The 15525-nt window shown below is 34.2% G+C and overlaps 1 protein-coding gene across 1 annotated transcript; it reads left to right on the top strand.

Annotated features, from left to right (window-relative positions):
- Positions 1-668: 668 nt before the first annotated feature.
- LOC140753383 (uncharacterized) lies at positions 669-14890 on the top strand. The gene is made up of 4 exons (XM_073087944.1): positions 669-1024; positions 8309-8416; positions 13464-13617; positions 14040-14890. Exons 2-4 carry the CDS (start codon positions 8374-8376, stop codon positions 14194-14196), a joined length of 354 nt encoding a protein of 117 aa, XP_072944045.1. The 5' UTR covers positions 669-1024; positions 8309-8373; the 3' UTR covers positions 14197-14890.
- Positions 14891-15525: the final 635 nt, after the last annotated feature.

A 15525-nucleotide genomic window follows, 5' to 3' on the forward strand; every position in this document is an offset into this window, starting at 1 on the left:
ATTATTATATATACATACTTATATATATATTAATTCGGAAGGTGATAGAACCCTTTGTGTTTTGACTCTGGCGACAACACCGCCATACCTATTTCTGTCTAATAACAGCAGGATCAAGCGCTGCTGAGTTCTACTTTGAAGCTTAGTCCTCAGGAGTAGCGGCGCAACTGCGCCTGACCTCAGGTAGGAATTTGATCTTATCTGGGGTTGATTATAGATGTCCATGGGCAGAAGTACCCATTTATTATGAGGTGGATTGCATGGTTATCAGCTATCACATCCAGCATCAATATAAAAAAACTGTTTCGGTTAATATATTTTTTTCTTTAGCTTACAAAATTAGTTATTTTGTTGACAATAAAGTAATTACAGCTTACGACATTACCGTCGCGCCGTCGTAATCAAGCGGTTGTTGAACGGTAGTAATTCGCATTCACTTTTATCCCGCATAAAAATATTACTTTATGTAATCAAACTCGAATAAAGATAAGAGTAAAGCATTGTGCTGGAATAGGATGTCTATTGCGTGTAAAACATTTTATCTACATATTTTAATGGTGGAGAAACTCCACAGGGGGCGGTTCATAGAATAGATAATACGTGCGTGCGTATATCGAGCGTGATTCATAGCCCAATAGAATATTATCGGTTATCCAGTTATCATTAGACGCCGTCAATACATGTACTTACAACTACCCAACAAAAACTGTCCTAACAAAAAGGGACTTTTTGGTTAAAAGTTTGGAGTAGTTGCTAAATGATAATAAACCAAGGTTTGTCGTTTCGTACTGAGGTGATCTCTCAGTTTGCAAAGTAGTGAGAGTCGCGCAGTGGTGCGCCGCGCATGCGCCGCTTGGTAACGTTTGGCGCCACTTTGTTTACGTTTAAATTTACCCATTTTAGTTAATTCTACTTTTGTGATATCAATTGTGCCAAAATATTTAGTGTTTACAAAATCCCTGTCGTGTTATTATACAAGATTTACAAGTGAAAGGAGTCTAGAGGCTATTCTTCAACAGTTTACGTAAGTTCTTGAAAACATCTCGATTGTACGTGTATCTAATTGATTTTTTCGCATAAAACAATTAGCTACTTTATCGCAGCCGTAACGTATTGCACTGAGAAAATGTAGAACAAAATTATGAATAAACATCAATTGTTTCTTGTGTTTTTCATAAAAGTTTTAATAAATTACAAAAAACCGCGCTTAAGGAGGTAAGTTGTTTAACCGTTACGTATTTGAATTGCAAATTATCAGAATTTATAATCAAAAAGACGCGCAATTTTTTTTATCGTTTATTGATAAATCCGAGGGGCATATCTTTGACGGTCTTTTGCAATCTGCTACCGTTCATTGCCGCTTTCCGGACACGCACATGCCTCGCTCTTGACCCACATTGCAATGAACTCGATGCTAATCCTATCATCCTTTGATCCTCGATTGAATTATAAAACATTATTAAAGAACCAAAATAACGTAGATTTTTATTTTAATATAATAAAAATATATTAAAGAACCTGGTTTCATTAATTTTTGTATTGTAAAATTGTTTTGTATTGAACTTAAAGTAAAAATAAAGTTAAATAACTTTATTTTTACTCGTAAAATTCATAAGTACTAAAATGAGGCAGTGAAATTTATGATAAATTTTGTAAATTTGTTGTGAGAGATAATTACTCGACTTGGCGGAGGCACTGCCGTGCCTCCAGATCATCTTTTATTGAACTCCTGACCCTGTATTGTCTTTATAAAATGCATTGACGAAGACGCTAATAATAAATATAATTGTAAATACTCGTAGGTACCTGTAACTTATGATAAAAGATTATTTCTTACTTCTAAGATAAGCTCGTTAACTTATAGAAGTTTAAACTCGTCTATCAATGGGGAGTCCGAGGTTTAAATCCCAAACCTCCGACTTTTCAAAGTTAAATGCATTAAAACTATTTCTTGTTTGTTTTGACAGGAAGCAATACTTCTTAGTACGCGTGTAAAGTCCTCATGCGCACTCGGCCAGCGTGGTGGACTATGGCTAAACCCTTTTTAGTCGGAGTGGAGCCCATTCATTTCGTAATATGTCCCTTCCGGCGCCTATTTTTGTCCGTAATGGGCCTACAACGAAGCTATAATATTATTTTTTCTCTTTATTTCCCTTCCAACAATGTACGATTAAATACTTAGTATCATCCTGTTTCTCTCTCGCATAAATTTAAACTTTATCGTTGAGGAAAACATTATTTATCAAAGGTTTGTTTTCCATAGAAAAATAACTGATTTCTGCATTACGATTACTTATGTCAACGCACTCGTTTATAATCATCGTTGTTACTAGGGGGATGAGTAGGGTAGCCACCTATTTGAAGAAGCATAATGTTTCTTACAAAAAGACTTTAAAAGAGTGGTCTCCAAAACCCTTCTAGAAAGAGAAGTATCTGTTCAAGTTTGGAAAAAATGACTACCTTATGTAAATAGGTCGTCAAAATCTGCCTTGAACTATACGCTCCTAGTAGCCTGACAACAAACAAGAAAATGTACAAGGTATTTAAAAAAGATGTTTTTTTAAAGATTCCACGTAAAATCTGTTAGGTTGGTGACAATGCACATGATATAAAATGAATTATTTTCCTGTTCTTTGCTTTATTTATTTTAAATACTTACACGTTAGGTACTTATACGTATTGAAGAAACAGGAAACCTTCGACAAGTCACAAGTAGATAACAGAAAAAATATACATTATTACGTGCTGGTTTGGTTTATTACATTGTGTTTATTAAGTACCTAACGATGTATCTATAAGCACATTAATTCTTTTTGGATTAAATGTATTTTTTGTATTATATGTATTAATGTTATTTAATTGTGATAGAACTCATTGTGGTATGTGTGGTAAATTACAGATGTCTATGAGTGACAGTGGCCACTTACCATAGGTGGACTGCATGCTTGTTTGCTATTTCTATGTTATAAATAATGTTACATATTATGTATATTAAATTAATATTATTTCTTAGCTAAATATATAAAACCAAATCACATTTTTCTTAGGATAATTATTGCGAAATAGTATTTGTATCTATTTTAAAATTGTAGATAAAAGATGAATATGTAGATCACCACCGCCACACCTATTTTTACCTAATAACAGCAGTGTTAGGCACTGCTGTGTTCCGGTTTGAAGGGTGTGGTAAGGGAGACAGACTTTTCCGAGGCATTCCAGCTTAGTCCTCAGGGGTAGCGGCGCATCTGTGGCCGACCTTAGGTGGGAATATCTAACCCAATCTGGGGTTGATTACAGATGTCCACTGTATGCTCGTCTGCTACTCCTTATATTATAAAAAAAAAATCAGAGTCTACCCATTTCAATTTTATAAAGTCTACCCATTTCTTTTTTTACCGCATTCTGTATTCATAACCCCATACAAAAATTCCTTTTATCGTAAGTGTCATAAACATATAAAATCAATAATTAAGACACGCTGACTCAGAATAGAAATGTATATTTATCGTGGTAACAACAAAACGGGGTCGATAAACACCCTAAACCCCAAACCATCTGGGTAGCAGACTTGTGTGATGACTATTGCTCTTCGAGATGTTGGGTTAGTTAACTAAGAAGACAAGAGAAACATATTATAAAGACCATGTCCATTTTACAGAGAAATAAAAATCGGTGAATTGCGAGTAGGACTCGTATACGAAGGGTTCCGACTACCGCGCAACTTTTACAAGTATTGCAATTAATAGGATTGAGCTAAAGCAAAGACGCCCAAAAACATGTTTCTTTTGGAACCTCCTGTTTTTATAATTTTATTTTGAGCACTTTCATTATTTGTCGTGATGGTTGTACTTTTTATAAATCTTATTTGTTCATTTATCACACTTTAAAATATATCTATGTATAAGTGTTTCCCTTTAGATGCGGAACCCTAAAATAGTACATTAAAATGTCTTCATTAAGTTTGCAGAACGTGACTTAATAATAGATTCAAAATGATCAAGGTCCAACTAATGGAATGATAAATCACCTATATATTAATCATCGATGAATACCGGAATTTAATTTTTAGCTCCTTTACATCTGTATTTGCCTTACGTATGCCTACGTTACTGTTTACTTAACTAAATCTTTTAAAGCCTTTTCTTCTTTTAAAATCTTTTATTATTTTATTCTTACAAAGCAACTCATTATTCGTGACTTTTAGTAGGTACTTCACGCTTAAACATGCACTGTTATATGCACAAATGAATTTTACGACTGTTCTATGTGACAACAACAGTGTCAGCACATTTAATCTTTTTGTTATCTGTATAGCAAGCATAATAACCCACGACACGTCAGAAACAATAACGTTTGTCTTAGAAATAAAATAAACCATGTCATAGGTATGATGTCTTTGTTATATTAACTAATATGCCTGTAATTATAAACTGCCCACTGATGGGCATAGGTCTCCTCCTGTTCCATGGTCTCCTCTCAGAATGAGAAGGATTAGGCCACAGTCCATCGCGCTGGCCAAGTGCAAATTGATAGACTTCACATACCTTTGAAAAGCATTTTTTAAGATTTCTCAGGCATGCAGGTTTCCACACGATGTTTTCCTTCACAATTTAAGCAAGTGATTGTTAACTGCTAATACACACATAACTTTGAAAAATGAGATGTGCGTGCCTGGGACTTGAACCTCTGACACCTCGATCAAGATGCCGAGTTTCTTAACCACTAGGCTATTATTTAAATATTATTACTTAAGTAAGAAATTAAATCAAAGTACTAAAAACATGATAAATCTGTGATAATTGATAATTGAATAGTCGCTCAGTGGGTGTGGCGGACACAGAGCGACACAGAGTTATGTAGGATTCTCACCGCACTAAAACCCCCCCGGTGGCCGTCCTCGGCGCTGCATCTCCGGGATCTCCAGAGGAACGCAACCGGAGTCCTCTTAGCGCGTTGCCCCGTCGGGCTCCGTCCAGGTGAGCATGCCGCTCGCCACACCGTCACCACACATACCGCCGTCCCTCCCGAGGTTGCTGGCCAGGCGGTTTGACTTTCCACTCTTGCCGCCCGCAACCCCGGAAGCCCCTTTTAGTCGCCTCTTACGAGAGGCAGGGGATACCGTAACCCTATTCTGGTCCCGGAACTACAGGGACAAGGACATGGTACGCCTAGCATTTATTTTCGCGCAAAAAATTTTGAAGCTTATGCGCGTATAAGCGAGTAGGTATTGTTGTAATCAACGCACTTACAAGCAGTCGTCATTAGAAAACAATTTCTCCATCGGTTATAAGTGCTTCGAACGATGTGGATAGTCACTTCAGATTCTACTTATTTGTATTGCGGTTACTTATTTGTCCACGTATTCATTCAGTCGTTATTTATAATTAATCAGTCCTAATATTGCCTACCAAAGAGCGAATTTTGACAATTTGTAGTAAGAATTAATAGTCAAATGTCGATCTTTGATAACCAAAAATTTGGATATTTGGTTATAACGGGTGTAAGTCACTAAGGTTTCAACTAGAAGAATTACAAAATACATAATAAGATCGGGCGAAACACGTGTCTCATAAACAAAAAAGTTATGTGTAGATTAAGTCGACGACTGAATTGCTAAAATATAAGGATAGGAGTCCCTTGACTCTTGTAGTTGTTTAGTACGGTAAAAATCCCACATAGCCCGGCGTCGCTCCCACGTCGTCAGGCACCTTTTGAAGGTTTCCCCCTTGAAAAGAAAAAAAAAGCCCTTGACTTGTAAAAAGAGAAGTCTAGAAGCATTTTGTGTGTTGACGATATGGGTTGCTATTAAACATTGTGAAAGTTATCCGAAATCATTCAACTCTTCAAAATAGATAATCCTAGATATGCTTCGGAAGTTCTGTAACGCCAAAGATGAAGGAAGTACCGCATTTTTGACCGAGTTAAAGTGGGACTTTAATCCTATCTGCGATTGATTATTGATGTTTAATGGGGCGGCACTTGCCAGACAATATTCTCGTTTGCTACTTAGGTATTCAACATAAAACTTGTGGTATGTAGCGTTTGTAGGTACAAACTCAAGAATAATAGGATTAGAGTTACATTACAGATACGTTTACAATTTAATCCTATTTACAAAAGATTTACTTAAAGTGAGATTTGCTTTATCGTATAAAACAAACCTACCGCTTACTGTCTGCCTATTATCAGTCCACTCAGCATTATGCTTTTTGTCTTCAAACCAACCAGATAATTGTAGCACATGACAAACATAATGCATTTAGATGGATATCAATTGAGTGTATTTAAATGTTGCAATTTATAATGCTGATATAAGATGACAGGATTGTACCGATATCAAAAGTAATTATTTATAAGGAGTATTAAATGTATACATTATCTTGATTTTATAATTTCCATTAGGCATACAGGTAGGTATGTTGTGAGATCATAGATGGAAAAAGGATGTAGGGCTGACAATTCTTTCTGAACCAAATTGATTTTGACATTAATTCGAAACGAAATGTGAAGAATCGACCTACAAATATATTGGAGATTAGACGATCAATCGATCGATCTGGAATTATTTTATTGTTGTAATAGGGATATTTCGGCGAAAAATGTGAGGTTTTTTAATTAAGACAACCGATTCTTCTTTCCTATCGATGTTTTTAATTTTTCGGCGACGGACTCCCCGTAATAGACGCCAACTAATATATTCAAAGATCTTAAGAATACATTTGAAAGTGTTTTCTTATGATTTTGTGATTAAATAAAACAATGTTTTATACCTTTATTTTAATAAGTACTTAACATAACTTAAAGTAAATTATTTAAGAAGAGCTACTACCTCTATATATTATCTAAATAACGTCATGTTTAAATACAATCTTGGTGATCGCTGCTAGGATTGCCGTGCGCTCGCAAAAATCTCTACTTGTCGCGTAACTTGACGCGTCGCTTGTCGCGTAGCTTGTCATGTCGTTTGTCGTTAAGCCCAAGTATGGCTGGACGTGTTGTTTTGTACCCAAACTGGTATAATCATGACTGCCCTGGATTTTATAATAAATTTCAAAACAGAAATCACTTGCAAAAATAAGTAGATCAGCTGAGAACTATGTACATTACCGAAAGTATTACTTAATTAATTATATGATATTAAATATCATGTGATTCTTAGGTGTTAGCATAATCATCTGCGACAGACCAGCATTGTTTACGTTATCATGTTCTACTTTGGAGATCGTAAAAATTCTGAAGGGTCACAAACTTTTTAGATCAGTTGGAGTTTTTGGTCTGTATTAAACCGTACCATACTTTTGTATGAAGGTGTCAGTCAAAAACCTTTTTTTGTATTGAAAAGTAGATAAGAAATCTCTAATCTGCATAATCATGCGCACTAGACCTCACCATCACCGATCCACAACTTTCATAATTTGCAACACAAAAGTTATTATCAAAAAAAGCAAATACTTATAAAAGGTTTACCAGTAAAAGATCTCCTATATTTATAGTGATGTGGTCGAACAAAGGTTACGAATGTATATGGCAAATATACGTAAAAAAATTCAAATATACTTTCTTGGTGTACCTTATCAGTGGAAAAATCTATCGGATAATGTCGCTACTGTTAGCTTGAATACAGGTAGTAAGCCGTCGCTACCTAGATAAAGATCATATTAAGCAAATCAAAGATTTATCGGCAAATCTTAATGAGCAGTGCTGTACGTCAAAATACATTTTCCAGGAACTATTTTTATATAATGCCATTAGTATTGAAGCAGTGATAGCAATTTGGTACTTGGAAGGCGGTAGAATTATTTGTGGTTCGATTCCGGAGGCACCACTGCCATATCTATTTCTAATAATAGCGCTGTAGCCTTGCTTTGTTCTGGTTTGAAGGGTGAAGTAAATGAGAGACTACTATGTTAAGCCCTCCAACATAAATTTAATTGGTTACTTAAGGAGCCTAACACAACTGTAGGTGACCGCAAATAGGGCTTTGATCGTATCTGAGGTTGATTTCAGATGTCCATTGGTGGTATTGGTTACAAAGAGTACCCAAAGAGTATCTTTTGTTACATCAATAATCTGTAATACATCAAAAAGTAGTTTATATTTCCTACGGGGCCCGGGTTCACATACAAAGCTTTGACTTCTTAATATCATGTGCGTATCAAAGTCAACTACATCACCACTGACTCCAACCGTTTCCTACTGCTCCCTTGAGTACAATAGTTCAATACGTTACTATTTTCCATTAACTGGGCAATGTAATAATTGAATAATAATAATTTTAATGCTCTAAAGAATGATTTTTCTGTTACAGGAAGGCGTAATCAGAATATTGAAGAACATTAACAAGATAAGGTCTATTACCTTAATTCTTATGACATGGAGGAAATAGCGAGAAAAAGTACGACGTGGGAAGAAGGAGGTAATAAACATAACTAGTTTGTCTAGTAGTCGAAATTCGACCATAAAGAAAATATATGAATGATGAGATATAAATAATAAAAAATATTAAAATTGGCCGACAAACAAATGGGAAATTTCTCTTTACTACAATTTTCTGTCGATTTTTGTAACTTCCAGTAGCGCCCGTTATTGGTAATGGATCTATCCAATGTTGGAAATCCGACAATGTTTGCGTAAAAGAATTGTCAACTTTTGATCTTTAGTAGGGAAAAGATTGAATAGGTTGATTGATTATACGAGTATATTAATAAAGGGCCTACGCAGAAAATGTCAAATTTCGAGCCTTGATAGCCAAAAAAATTATTTGACGAATCATTATTCATAATAGGCGTTAATATACAGATTTCTTAGGAAAAGAACAAAAACAGAAAGAATTATATTAAAAAACATTTTTTCCAAAAATATCAATATCAAATTTAATGAGTTTCCGATGCTATCAGATCTTACTAGACCTGCCTATCAGATCATTTTCGCTTAAATATTTCTGATTATGATACATATTCCAAGAACTACTGAACACACCGATAAGTGCGCAAATGGTAGGTAATTAATGTATTAATAGGTAACGTAATTGCATATAATCTTATTACTTATTTATAGCTTTATTTTGAACAGCGATATTATCTCTATAATGTGGCATTATGAAAAATGCATGAAGTATTTGATTAGACATTAGATACTGTTCCATTGAAAATTCTGACTGTGAAAAGGCTTAAGCGCGCTATACCAGGCATCAATGAGGTGCTGCACTATGGATACTTGTAAAATCATTAAAATATTGCTAATTGATTGATTTGCATTCAATGAAATTTCATTGAAATCAAAAGTTATTGGTGGATTTGGAATACATAACTTAGCTACATTGCGCATTTCCGGTGGGAAGGCACACTCTTGATTTTCAACCCAGAGTTTAATATCTTTAAGAAGCATGTCCTCCGATAACTATTATATAAGAAAATCTCACTACTCTACTGTAATACTGATGGTACTAATATTGACATGTACAATTTTTCACGGAAGAGATTATTCCTCTTACAATAGTTACGTAAGATTAGTAAAGTAAAGTATCTATAGTAAATTAAGGTAATACAAAACGAAACTCAATGAGGAAACGAAGAAATCTACGCTTTAAAAGACTGGAAAGTATTTTTTTTTACAAAAATAATAGAATCGTTTAGAAATTAACGCAATTAGATAAATTATTCAATACATATACGAGGGGTTTTACCTGTGGGTTTATTAATTTTAAGGCCTTACATTCTTTTTAATTTCTAAGAACAACCGCAGTGTAACAGCTTTACGAGTTTATTAATCAGCCTTATAGATATTTATATTTATATTACATTGTTCTGGGAATATAATAGGTTCTCTAATTGGATACGACCATAATATTAGAATTACGTATTTAACCCTATACTTGGCAGATAATTTTATCCTAAAAAAATTATACTTTTACTACTTCCCTGCGTTAATTGGGTTATAAGAATATTAGGAAAAATAAAATAAAAAATCTCTGAATTTCAGTTTTCAGAATATAGTATGTGTCTTTAAGTGCACACTGCCAGGTTCACAAGAAAAAAATGTGTCTTTAAATGCACACCGCCAAGTACTCACTAAACTAAGAAATAATTAAAAAATATAAAATAATATCATACATTTTGAAAATACTAAAGATAAAAGTCTCGGAAATTATGACATATCAACAAGTTTTGAGATATTTTAGTTGAGTTGAGAGATTAGAAGACCTCCTCCCAAAAAAACGCAGTTTCCCACATAAAGCGAGTCGAAACTTTTTGAGTGGCAATAATTTTTGTTTACCACTGTTCCCATGACGACACAGCAACCAGGAATTACAAACGAAGATGTCCAGGATCTGTGAAGACAATACTAACGATGGCGTATCACATTTATACGGTATATAGCAACTTGTCTGTTTAGACCTTCATCCATGTTTCCGTTAGAATGTTGTATTAAATTTGAGCATATGACTGGACTTTATTCCACTTGTTTAAAGGGTGAGATAAGATATCTTCTTTTCTTTTCTGAGGCATTCCGGCTTAGTCTTCAGGGCTACTGATGCATCTATGGCCGACCTCAAGTGGGAATTTGTTCTTGTGTGGGATTGATATTGCAGATGTTCTGGAATCATCATTATTGGAGATGTTTACATTTTTGACAGAAGACGCTATTGATTGGACAGGACTTGAGTTCAGGGACGTCTTAATGTGACCTAGACATCTGGAATTCATTTTTCTAAGATTTGCTGGATTCTACATCAGATTTAATTATGCAATTAAGACACCAAAGCTAGAATTTTTCGGGCTTCAGTCATCTGAAAAAAAATCTTACAAGCTAAGGACTGGGAATTTAGTGGAAGGGGGGAAATATTAATTGCAGTCATGAATTATAAAAAACAAATTCTGTCTGAACTTTGTTCACCCTACCCCTACCTTGTGTGCAGAACCTTAGTATATAGTAGCAAAGTTGGCAGTGTGCATTTAAAGACACAATATTCACAAACAGTAATAGTGTATGTCGTTGGCAGTGTGCATTTTAATGCACACATAACAAAAGTCATGAATTACTGTATATTCAAATCATTATATCTCAAAAATAATATCACCAAAAAATTGCATAAAGCTGGCAGAAAGTAAAATTATATAAATTTCATACATATAACTTGATTTCATTCAGATAAAATAAAATACTTAGAGAGCGTTGCGCAGGCACTGACCGACGGCTCACTATTTTGTTTACCACTGACAATGTGTGAACGACACAGATATAGATTTTATTTTCAGACGTAAAGAAACGTTTGCTAAGTCGCTTGTAATTTATTGTTAATAAGATACGATGTTGCAATTTCCAGAAAAAAAATCTGATTTGAATGTGCATTTAAGTGCACACCGTCAAATATAGGGTTAAGTTTGTACCTATTTAGAAACCGGCTCATGTGTACCTACTATCAGATGCGTGTCATACAGTTTTATCTAACAAGAATTTTCAAAATATCGGAAAAATGATAAACGAGTTTCCGGTATTAATAGATACTGTATTAAAAACATATTTCTGAAGGAAAAATAAAAGCTTTAGGTAATCAGGGAATTATGTCTATGATCGGCTTATAAATGCTGCTGTCAGCAGTATCTGAAGCGATAAGCGTATGACCAATGATATTATGCGTGAAAAATCGCGTATGGCGAAATAAAATTAGTTGTAGGAAAACAATATTATTTTGTATCCGATTATGTTTCGAGTGCAATATCTCAGATTCTGCTATTTTTAATCTATTTTTATTAACCACATGCTCAATTGGTTTGTATTCGTATTGATCCTATTTCTTTTTAGATTGACTCACATTATTAATAACTAGTGGTGCCCGCGGCTTCGCCCGCATTTTAAAGGTATAATATGACATACATAAAACAGAAAATTTGTACCCTCATTAGAATGACAGTGGTGCCATCTGTCGGTCTTACCAACTCCTAAACCTTCGTGGGCTCTTGGACAACAACTTTGCAAAAGATCATCACTTGATCAAATGCATAGTTTCCGATTTTATAAAATGTATATAGACAAATATTCATTTTTATATAAATAAATAGATAGATGATCGACTAACATGGATAAGTAAAGTAACTGTAGGTAAATTATGAAAAAATCGAATTTCGATCTTCTGGGTTGAAAGATCGATTCACTGAATCGATCCATTACTGAAGATCGATTAAAATAATCGATTTTTTGGTTCAAAACATCGATTCTCCGATTAATCGATCTCAGATCGCCATCCCATCCGTAGTTCCCGTGGGATTTCCGGGATAAAAACTATCCCATGTCCTTTCTCGGGTCTCAGACTATCTTTCTACAAAATTCCATTCAAATCGGTTCAGTGGTTTAGCCATGAAGAAGAGACAGACAGACAGAGTTACTTCCACATTTATAATATTAGTAAGGATTAGTAAGGAAGTAAGGATTTGCTGATGGATTTGCTGACATAATTTGTTTGATCCTGATAACCTTTTTTTTTCGCTATCCTCGAAAAAGATCGAAAATAGAATCGATTCTTAGGGCCTCGATTTTTTTGTGAATCGATTTATTGCACTTCGATTCGAATCGATTCAAAAATCGATCTTTTTCGGAAAGAATCGCCACCCCTAATATAATCCCAATAAATCTATATAATGTTGCAACCGTCTCCGATTGCAACAATTTAAATTTTTAAACTCATGGTTATTTAGAGTATGCCAAAAGACCCACAAACGTAGGTAGGATCCATTACTGGAGCCCGATTAAAAAAAAATCGACTTTTTTTGGTCAAAAAGATCGATTCTCTGATCTAAGATCGCTATCTGGGATAAAAACTATCCTATGTCCATTCTAGGGTCTCAGACTATCTTTGTACAGAATTTCATTAAAATCGGTTCAGTGGTTTAGGCGTGAAGAAGAGACAACCAGACAGACAGAGTTACTTTCGCATTTATAATATTAGTAAGGATATCGATTAAAATAATCGTCTTTTTGGTCCAAAATATCGATTCTCCGATTAATCGATCTTAGATCGCCAACCCTAGTTCCCGTGGGATTTCCGGGATAAAAACTATCCTATGTCCGTTCTCGGGTCTCAGACTATCTTTGTACAAAATTTCATTAAAATCGGTTCAGTGGTTTAGGCGTGAAGAAAAGACAACCAGACAGACAGACAGACAGACAGAGTTACTTTCGGATTTATAATATTAGTAAGGATCAATTTATCTAATCTTTGACTATCGAAAATCTAAATTTAACAATTTCTCGTAGGCAAGAATATTCAAATCTCGGTCGATGGCGATTATTAATAATAGACGTAAGCTTAAACGTTTTTCTTCGACTTGAGCCTTGTTTCCTAGGATGATCAATTTGTATCGATTAAAAATAAATACATTTTACAACTTTAAACAATTATACATTTTTAATCAAGGTACTTTTTAGGGCATAAATTAAAGGATTTTTTTGTCGTTTTCTTCCAGAATTATTGGAGGGGACCTCCGATCCAAGTATATCGATGATAGCTGAGGATGTCCCTACGCTGACAGTGGCTGCCATCCTGGGTGTGACGGTGGTCGTGCTCATCGCGATAGCCGCTGTATTTATTCTCGGAATTCTAATTGATTGCCGCCAACAGTAAGTTAAATTAGTTCATGGTTAGAGTACGTAAAAACGTTAAAGTTTTAATAACTAGAATAAGTGATCGTAGGTTCAGTGGCAGTACTTTTACGAAATTAATATACATACGCAAGATAAAAATATAACTTACCATTTAACAAATAGTAAAAATAACAATTTAGTAAAGTTGAATATGAGTAATATTAAGAAAGAACATACATAGATTTAAAATATAAATAATGCTTCTAGCGTTCCTGGTAAAAATATACACAAAATTTCTACAATGCTGGTACAGTTCAATAATAGAAGTTTTGCACACACAATAGCTTCACACAATCGATAGATTTAAGATATACTCAACCATATCAACAATATTTACAATAGTTAAGTTACTGACCTTAATTTTGAAAGAATTTTAATAACGTACTTGATATTTTCAGGCGGATACTAAGTAAAAAGATAAGGGATGTGAAACGACTGAAAATCCACAAAAGAGCCAATGCACATCCTGAAGGAGATATTGTAAGCATAGCCCATCACATGGAGGAACCTGAACTCTCCGTTCCACCGGCGACTGTTCTGCAGCAAATACCTTAACATCCAATATATATTAAAAAACCCTCATAAGAATCTTGTCGTCGTAGCTGTAGATGAAATATACATTATTTGCGGCCATGTATTAAGATATTATCATAAGCATAGCATATTTTTATATTACATACATACAGTGATAGCAGATAAAAATAATTTTATAATAATGGATTATAATATTTATCAGATCTGTTCCTAGTATGGTACTTAATAAGATTTTCATGTGGAGCCTACGTGAGTGCCGGCGAAAATATTTATGTATCATAATTATTATAATCCTCTTTAAGACTATTGAATGAAAGGATGTGTATATTCCTTAATTGACATTTTATATTATCTATTATAAAATCTCATAACATTATGTTCACTTTTCATGTCATTGTCATAGGTTTTACGTACTATGGAAACACCTATTGCGATAAATTGTCGTCTTATTCTCTAATAAGCCGTTCCAAAATAAACAAAGGTATGTTTTAAGATAAGAGAATTTAACTATGTATATCTGCAATGTTTGGTAAGAAGTACTATTTCTTGCACTCTGGTTTTTGATAGGGCAAAGGTAGACCATATTGTCGTGATTATTAAAAGTCTCTCGAAGTAAAATATTAAGCTTAAGCTACAGTGAATTATATTAGGTAGGAATATAGCCAAATATTTTGTTGATCTTACTATTTATATAATATATTAATGTTTCTGAATATTTATTAGTTTTATTTTTTCCACATTTAACGACTTGAAGATACGTTACGTTTGATGCAAATCTTTCATTTCGTTTCACACTGATACTTCAATTCAATTAAAAAATTAAATTCAAATTTAATTTGTAATAAGTCGTCGATGACACTATTTATACCTATGTCCCGGTTATTTCTATAATTTAGTTGAATATCTTCGAAGCTGTACCTATATAACCTGTCCTAAGAAGCAGATACCTGAGAGAATTTCATTTGTCACTTATATTAAATAATAGTCATCTTGAAGGTCTTGAAGGCGTGTAATCTTATAGTCACATAAAAGGTACAGAGTAACGATATAATAACTATACGTAAGTAAGTTCACACTAGTGATTAGAAGTATTATAACTACACAAGTATCTCCGTTATTCGACTGTTCTTGCTGAAGTCTCCGACCAGAATGTCGCTCTCTGTTAATTCGAGCGCCTTTAAGGTGTCGTCCCCACTTCACCTACCCGCATCTGTTTTTAAACTGTAGTATCAAATGCGTCACTTATTACTTTAATGTAACGTTTTAAAAATGTGATATCGTTAATATCCAAGCTTCTTATTAACGACGATAACATTCGGCCGTCCTGCTCACACGTTCGTCCTCGATCGT

Source organism: Epargyreus clarus, unplaced genomic scaffold (genome assembly GCF_041222505.1).
Source record: "Epargyreus clarus isolate Ecla_fem2 unplaced genomic scaffold, WU_Ecla_fem_2.2 ptg000026l, whole genome shotgun sequence".
Lineage (NCBI taxonomy): Eukaryota > Metazoa > Arthropoda > Insecta > Lepidoptera > Hesperiidae > Epargyreus > Epargyreus clarus.